The 9,320-nt window shown below is 37.9% G+C and overlaps 1 protein-coding gene across 1 annotated transcript; it reads right to left on the reverse strand.

Moving 5' to 3' along the window:
• Window positions 1-3,174: 3,174 nt before the first annotated feature.
• LOC149006641 (alkaline ceramidase TOD1-like) lies at window positions 3,175-5,961 on the reverse strand. Its single transcript, XM_089165502.1, has 4 exons — window positions 5,712-5,961; window positions 5,421-5,624; window positions 4,259-4,822; window positions 3,175-3,512 (listed from the first exon to the last, which is right to left on the reverse strand). Exons 1-4 carry the CDS (start codon window positions 5,959-5,961, stop codon window positions 3,175-3,177), a joined length of 1,356 nt encoding a protein of 451 aa, XP_089021628.1.
• Between the last annotated feature and the right edge of the window lie 3,359 nt (window positions 5,962-9,320).

Here is a 9,320-nt window from a genome sequence, read left to right on the forward strand (position 1 = left end):
CCGGACATACTTAGGCTAACTGCTAAGCTTATTATTACAATGATCTTGTTGATTCAGTCAAAGAACCAGATCCAGTAGTACCGGTAGTCACTTAAGTCAATCCAATAGCAAAGGTAGCAGGTCCATCAGTCGATGAAGCAGTGGATTTGGTTGAGGCTTTGAAAAAGAGATGAAACCTTTTATTGCCGACTCAGTAGTAAATAGCAGCCAAGCCTAGGGAAGATGGAACTTCCAAAACTAAGTTGTATGGGAGCAGGGGCGGACCTATGAAGGGGCCGGGGGGCCATGCCCCCCCCTGGATTTTAAAAAAATTTATATGAATTCCCTTAATTCCCTTAACTTTTCCAGTTTTTTCTCTTCCCACATGTGAAATGTTACTATTTGCCCCCCCCCCCCACATGTGAAATGTTACTATTTACCTTTTATTGCCGACCTAGTAGTAAATAGCGGCCAAGCCTAGGGAAGATGGAACTCCCAAAACTAAGTTGTATGGGAGCAGGGGCAGACCTATGAAGGGGCCGGGGGCCATGCCCCCCCCCCCCCTCGAATTTAAAAAAAAATAATATTGAGAACAATTTTTAAAGGTAAAATGATGGGTATAAATATCATTCCTAATTAAAAACTAATTCATCAATCCCTTATTTATTCTCCCATCTCTTCTCTCTCATTTTTTCTTCCTATTTGTTCTCTTCTGTTTCTATAAACGTGGGTTAAAAGAAATTTTGGAAATTTTTTTTTATTAGGTATTCAAAAATCAAAAGGTTATTCCTAATTAAAAACTAACTCTTCAATCCCTATTTATTCTCCTATCTCCTCTCTCCTCTTTTCTTCCTATTTATTCTCTTCCCTTTTTATAAGTGTGGGTTAAGAAAATTTGGAAAAAAATCTACTCCAAAATTAGTACTCTTTCTATTTCTCAATTTATTTATCGCTTCTCTTTTTCTTTTTTTTTGTTATTCTTTTTATTTAATTTTATATTCTATGTTACTTTATTTCTTCTGCAATTTTTGTTATTTGATTTTGTATTGTGAATAAAATGTCTATAGTTAATAGGTAACTAATTACCATTGGTTTGCATCTCTTATCTAAAAAAAAAAGTTGGTTTACATCTCCTATCAAAGGAAATTTTAGCTTGCATCTAACTTTTTAGGGTTGAAGTCATGAGTATATATATTTTTTGTATTGTTGCTTTAATTTTACCTATATTTTGTCAAAAAAAATTATCATTATCAATAATTTATCATTTTTTTCAAATATGTGTGGGGCCCATAAAATATATGTGGGTCTATTCTTTAATATAATAAAATAGTTTAGAGGTCGGACCGAAATGGGTCTTATAAGGGCCCACACAATATGTGTGAGAAAAAAACATTAGTGCTTCTTCAATGGGAAGGTTATTTGGTTTTCATTTTTCGGCCCCCCAATATTGCATCCTGGGTCCGCCCCTGTGTGGGAAGACAGGAAGTTGGGCGTGTCCAATAAAGGCAGATTCCAGAGGTTCACTAGGGGTCTCGAATTGATTCATGGAGATCTTCTTCACCGGTATGGGAATCCGACATCCATTGTGTTTGGTGCACCCACTTGAAGGATTTTAAGTTCGATACAAAATCAGGACTCCACAGATGCATTGGCTAAGGAAACTATTTTAAAACAAGAAACCTTTCTTACTCTCAAATACCAACCCATGTGTCTCAAATGGATACATGTATATGATAATTTAGTAATTGTGGTTTCACCCTATAAATAAATAAAATAATGTTACATTCTTTACCAAAAACAGAGAAGATAGATAATAGGACAAGAAAAATGAGGGGGCAAGCTTCAATAACATTTCAAAAGCTAAAAATATAGACATATACGTATGTTGTAGTGGCTTCCAAAGTGAACCTCATCCCAAGAATGATATGAACCATTGTATTACCTGGAAGATATGGATTGATTTTGCTCATTTTGTTTTTCTTTTGGGTAAAAAAACATTCGACTAAATTTTTTTTTCTCCCTCCTTTTTTGATAAATCTGAACCAAATCTATGCAAGTAATATTAAACTATTATTGATTTATACTTTTTAGAGTCCTAAAATCAGGATAGGATTGAGGCCTAAGAGATGAGAAATGAAGAGAGGAAGGGGTGAAGGGACAAAAGTTTGAATCCAAAATCTCTTTAGTCTTACTACCTCTTTGCATAAGAAATTATCACCACTCTATTATAAACACATCTCTAAGAGTTGATAAATTTTCTTTCATTGTTTTAAGCCAATTGTCATTTACACTAATAAATCAAATAATATGATGGAACAATTGTTTGAATGGTATGTCAAATTGATTAGCTTCACTTATGTCTATGAGAATGGATGCAAATTTCATTTATTTGGATCACTCTAAAAATAAAATTCCCTAAGGCACACTGTTATGTGCATAATGGGGCCCAATTTGGTGTGGAGGCACTAGATTGGATCAGGTAGTGTGGAACATGTTAAAGGGCTTGACATAGGATTCTTGGATCGAGTTGAATCAAGTCTTTTAACATTTCTCATACTAGGCTGGCCCAATCTAGTGGTCGTACACCAAATTAGACCCCCATTAAGCACATGATATATCATCACACTCTCGCAGTCGTCGTCCCTGATGGCTCTCACTTTGGGTCCCATTAGGCAAATAACATACCACCATGCTTTTGCAGTCGCCATCCTCTATGGCTCTCACTCTAGGTAGCTCACATTCTATTGGGATTTCACTTTACTCCAAGTAGCCGTTCTCCAAGGTGGTCATTTTCCGGATTCAAACCCTTGACATGGTGTTAACTCTGATACTAAATGTTAGACACTTAACTAATGCTCCAAAGCTTTGAAGCTGATAGAACGAACTGAGTCAAGCCCTTTAACCTATCATGTATTACACTGTCCATATACCAAATTAGGCCCCATTTGGCACATAACACACACTCCTTTAAAGACACATGTTCACACTTTACTAAGAAATCACCATAGGGTAATTATTGTAAATTAATACAAGTTAAACTTAGGCCACCCACTAAATTTCCTCTAGTATAGTGTAATTTTTTTTTCTACTTCTTCAGTTTTCATTTTTTCCCCTTGCCCCCACTTCGGTTTAGCTTTAGTTTTCTTGTGCTGGTGTCAGTTTGGCCGTGCACTGGTAAAACAATAACAAACATAATTAATTATGGGATTCCCCCCACATTTCTAGAAGGTAATTTTCACATTTCCAACTACTCCCATTAATTGATGCATCAGACCTTGCCCTTTTCGACTTAGGAACATCTGTGAAACTGCCCCCAACATGTTTTAGGTTATGCCTGTACTCCACCGCAATTTGTTCAAACACTTCAACTTCAAACATATTCATCTTCACCTTTGGGTTCATTTTGTCTCTCACAAAGGCAAAAGCCAATTGATCTCTTGGATTAAAAGCTTCTAACTCATTGAACATCAGGCAAGAAAAGAGGTTGCTCTCAACTCCATGTCTCCTAAGTATCAAAGCACTGTCAGGTACATCTGCAACACAACAGAATGCACAAAAAGAGATGAATGGTTGAGAACTCAAGTTAAGAAACCAGTAACAGTGACCACTACATTACTAGAGATCTACCATGCACCAATCATAATCTCCTTATACTAGTGATTGTAGATTTGCATCGGAATGAATAATACTTAATTACAAATACACATATGACCCAGGGATCTTCTATTGGAAATTTAGAACCATATAGGTGTTGTATGGTGAAGATCAATTTTCACCATGCAGAATGTCCTGGGGCTTAAATGCACCTGAAAGGCCAGGCAACAGATCTTGTTCAGAATATCAAGTTCTTTGAAATGACGGTTGTGTGCCCATATGTTTCTCTACTTATCTCTCAAAAGGGTAGAGTATAGGAGAAAACAGATACGGTGTACTTTGTTCTTCATCTTCTTCATGGTGAAATTCATCCATCGCTGTTTGTGATGGACGTAGTGTTGGGATAAACCACGTAAATCTCGTCTTTTGTATATATACTTATGCTTTGTTTTACTAACAATATGATCATCCAACAATGAAATGCATTACATTGTTTTAAATAGTTGAAGAGGATCAATCACTGTGAACAACTTATTGATGTCGCATTTGTAATGCATGAAGCTATAATTTTTCTACTAGTGAAAAATAATTCATGGCCAATCTAACTAAAGGAACTTCATGAGATTCAAAAACTGATTAACCAAAACTAGCTATGAATAGATGGTTAAATTTTGCATGTGCAAACCTGTGGTATATGGGAGCTTTTCAGGTGTCCATGGCCTCAAGCCATTCTCACAGTATGTCTCCATTTGTGTCTTCAAAGATTCCACATCAGCCCATTTCCTCCATCTTGCAGTAGCCATTGCTTCTTCCAATGTGTGAAGGTAGTAAGGATGCTTAGAGATAGCCATGTCTACATCCTCCAAAATGATAAGAGAATGAATCAACATCAATGGATCAACTGTTAGTTGTAGCTTTGCATCCACCCAGATGCTAAATTTTGCATTTGGAAAGAGCCGGTGAACTAAATATTTGGGAATCATTCCATTCATGGCTTGATTCTTATATGGAAGCTTACCGCTAACCCTGATTATTCTCCACACCCCCATCTTGTCACTTTTCTCTATTTCATCTAAAAGAATATTATGAGCATGAAGACCTTGAAGTGTTGTATCATCTATAAACATAATGAAACAAACAATGTCTGTAGTCTTAGCTCCGATTCCTTTCGGCTGACGAATTTTGTCGTGGTCGCCAAATATTGCTGAGACTACCACTACATCTTTGCAGCTCCTCATGAAAAATCTGTCTGAATTCAATAGAAACAAAAGAGAACAAGCATCCTTAATAAGCATATGGGCTGATGAATTGCTTCTTTACGATTTCTAAATTAAAATCCAGAGATAAAGTAAACTAGAAGTAAAGAAATCTTTTTGACGCTATAGAAAATGGGTTTTCTATCAACACTATTTTTTTTGAAAATATTCTTTTGGAATACAAGGGTGACGCAAAAGGCAGGGATATTCTGCAAAAGTAATTTTTTTCATGATGTTTTCTTGTTTTTGTTTTCATTTCTTTTTTCTTTTTTTCATTGTTAATGCACATAAAAAAAATCGAAATATTGACTAATCTCAAACTAGAAGTAAAGAAATTAAGCCATAATGGCTTTGCAAAAGAAAACTTGTTCTTTATCAAAAGAAGGCAATGAGCTTTTCAAGTTTGTTGCAATTATTGGAAACTCGCCCATTTATGGTGATTTATATTGAATTTGCGATCTAAAAGTATTTGAACAAACCTAATTATACTAGAATTGATTCAAGAAGGATAAATTAGTGTTGGAAAAATGCAACTAGTTTTATTTTGAAATGACGTACTAATGAAGTTTGGTATTGGAGAATGGAACTTACCGGAACTATTGATAGGGAATTCATTCATGAATCCACAAGAAACCTCTGCTGTATCATCACTATGATCAAAATAAGATAACCTTTTTTGGGTACTGAAATTTCCTGCAAAACTACCACTTTTCTTCCGCTTATACCTCAAAACCAGGGGAGAATATGAGGAATTCAGACAGAAATCCTTGATCTCCTGCAAGACCAACCAATAATCTGGAGACAATGAACAAAACCCATCAATAACACATAGAGAACCAATTGGAGTTTATGAAGGAGAGGGTAGACAGGATTAAAGGAAACCTGAGAAGAAAACAGGGGAAACGCAAGAGGATCGAAGAGTTGGGATTGCATATTTGTGTTCCCCATAGGTGTGAGGGTAGATGAAGAGAGGGATTTGAATTGGGTCGAATGGTGAGGATCTGAAAATGCATTTGGTTGAAGAGAGTGAAGAATAGAGAGCAAGAAAGAGAATCGTGAAGAGGTAGAGAAGAGAGAAACAAAGGCGTTTGGATTGAAAAAGGAGTGGTGTGGTCCAGGTAGCCTTCCCCATGAAGAGTTTGTTAGTAAATGGATCCCTTTCTCTCTCTTTTCCACAACTTTTTATTGATTTTAGCCCCCTTTCTCTCTCTCTCCCCAATTTTCTGAAGTGTTCGTGAAAACCAATTTGGATTTCCTCCATCCACCTATTGTTAGGTGGGTTGCGAGATATAAAATTGGGTGTAGGATACACCCTAATGAAGAAGATCTAGACTCTGCTAAAAATAGCTAAATTACCAAATTTCTCTGGCTAATTGTAGTATATTGCATAGATGCCAAAGAGTTGGGATCGGTTAACATTTATTTTTGTGTAAGTTGTATCCTCTACCTTGACACTTTCCCGCATCCTTTCACTGCACTATTAAGAAGGAAGCCTACTTCTGAGCATTGACGAGATGGATTAGAAGTAGACCTCCTTCTTGAATAACTAATGCAATAGTGTGGGGATAATGCAATCCTTTACTTGAATCTGGACTCTGATCAATATGAAAATTCCATTCCCATGGTGGTCTAAGCTTCATGTCAAGGCCTATCCCACTTTTGGCTTCACTAAAAGCCTGTCTCTCCCAAGTAGGAAAGCAGAAAGACTGTAAGTTATAGCCTTCACTTGGATAGCTAGATCTGGAAGCTCCATAAGAGGATGTTCAACCTTGTTGTATCCCATGAGGTCTTTGTAACTGATGTACACATACTCTTTTTTCCTGCTAGTAAACCACCTCCAATTTAAATTCAGAATTGTTATTGATGCGACCAGAATCTGCTTAGCCTTTAGATCCTTGGGGAATGACCTGCAAAATAACGTTAGACGTGGCCCGACCGTGGGGTCAAAAGGCCACCTCCGAAGGCTAAGTTAATAATAGAACTGATCACAAAGCTTTGATGCAGAGCTTGAATTCAATATAGAATGGAGGGAAATGATTCAGATACATTCACTGTGCGTAACTCTCTTGTTTAAATAAGTTTTACCTTCTATTCCCGATTGTTGGATCAATTCATATCTTTCTTTGGTGGCCGTTCGATCTTAGGGTTTTTACCCTTCTTTTGAAGATGAAGGTAGTTACCTTTCTTGACACGATCCTCCACTCGTATAATGGTAGTTATTGTTTGTAACTCAATCATGTATCCCAAAATCTTCGAGAGCACGTTTATCCTCATGTTGGTTATGGCTTGACCGACTGGGTCTATTGACCCGATCGTGGTTGAGCCATTCTTAACTTGAATTAATTATCGAACTAAGGGTAGACTCGGTTCGGTATAATTTTACCCTTATCCTGAGCCCCCTAGGCCAAGCGGTTAGGATGACTGAGGGCTTGGTAACTTTTACCGGTCACGATTGTTGAGATGAGTTGAACAATAGACTAAACGTTCTCCCGTTCTCCAAATATGGCATTTTATTGTACTAGCTTGCACAACTGTATGTTTTGAGCCGCACACGCTTCTCGTAACCTGTTCCCTTTGCACCACGTGGCCTCCGTCTACCTTAATCATCATCCTCCAGGTTCGATACGACATTCTTTTGTAGTTGTTGGATTGATTAAATGTCATCCATCAGATTGAATCATGAAACGTCGCTCGGTCTTGACCATCGATTTGTTTGCATCTCAGCCGTACACAATATAATGGCTTTGCCTATTTTAATATTTCTATTCAATCTACAAGAAAAAGTGTCAATTGCGACGGAGCATTTGCCACGGATACAAGCTACCGTGGCAAAAAGTCCAACTATTGGCACCCATACAAAAAACCCTAGTATTTAGGGACTTTTTGCCATGGCAAAAAACCAATATATCTACTCTCCCGTGAATTTTATAACAATTTGACTATTAAAAAACCCCATACATACTACCCTCTCCTCGTAATAATAAATTGCCTAATTCTTAAAGGGGAAATATAAAAATTAGACTATTTGTCACGGTAATTTGCAACCATGGTAAAAAAAACCCATATATTACCTAATTTTTAAGGGGAAATATAACAATTAAACTATCGTGGAAAAAAACTTTATGTATACAAAGCTTTATCTATAACAATTACGGTAGTTATAGAATGATTATTTGCCATGGTAGGAGGTGACCGTGGCAATTTTCAAAATGGTTTGTTATACAATTAGACTAGTTGCTACGGTAAGAAATTACTGTGGCAAAAAACCCTCGTCGGGACAAAACATTTGCTTTTTGCTACGGTAATTTTTTGTGGCAAAAGCCCTTATTTGTTGTAGTGAGTTTGTATACGATCCGATCAATTCGATTTCATTATTTCGATTTCATTATTGAACTCTTTAACAATATAACATGAATCCAATCTAAACTGGTTTATTAGTATGGCAGTAGCTTCTTCTAACGAATGTAGTACAAAAACCTGGGGTTAACGTAAAGCTAAATGACTTATACATGTGCATTTTTTTTTCTTCCTGACTAAGAATTAGATTATGGACATTGTGACCAAGGTTCGATACGTCGACTCATGTCGCCGTGTCGGACCTTGGCAACACGGCGACATGGTGCGACACGGCGACATGGGTGACATATCGCAGAAAGTCGACCGACTTTTGAACCTACATCGCTCAATCTCAGAGATGCAAGTCTCTGATTCAATAGGCCACCGGCGACGCTTGCTATAAAGTGGTCGTCGTTTTGCCTTTCAACAAACCGAGATGGGCCAAAACCGTGAGAACTGAGAAGCACCTGATGACGACTTGGTACTGACCACCATCGTTGCTACAGGCTACAGCTCCTCCCACGGCTGCTGCCTCCACCAGCACAGCTGACCTTCAAACAGGACAAATTGAGAACCAGAGTAAACAACAAAATGGATCATCAGGGATTGATGAAATAGCCCAAAAGACTAAGGTCTCAAGCACCACCGCTGCTGCTCCTCTTGTAACATCTAGATTTTCTAAGTTGCAGGTAGGCTTGAGATTTCTCTTTCCCTTCAAAGAAACCGCGTGCCCGAACCCCAACTAATTTCATTTTGCCGGTTGAAGGAAGAAATTACTAAGCCTTGAATTGACACCTGACGAACCCCATTTTTCTTATTCTGAAAGAGAACTCACGCACGGTTGCTGCTCAGATCTGAGGTCCCAACTTAGTCAGATTGATTTCTGGTCTTTGAAGATGAAAGAAACCTGCAATACCTAATGTCGCCCGAAGAATCGAACGTCGGCGATATATCGCCGAGAAATCGACGATATATTGCCGACTTTTGGTTTTATCGGTGTCGCTGGGGTGTCGTGTTGCCCCCCAACGACAGGTCGAAATATCGCCCTGTGTCGGCGATATATTGCCGACACGAGGAACCATGAATGTGACTCTATCAGAGGCCAAAAGACTGCTGTCTACAATGAACAAAGGTGGTACGTGTCACGATACCAGT

The sequence above is a fragment of the Hakea prostrata genome, chromosome 8 (genome assembly GCF_041222555.1).
Source record: "Hakea prostrata isolate BN-2017 chromosome 8, UWA_Hpros_2, whole genome shotgun sequence".
Classification (NCBI taxonomy): domain Eukaryota; kingdom Viridiplantae; phylum Streptophyta; class Magnoliopsida; order Proteales; family Proteaceae; genus Hakea; species Hakea prostrata.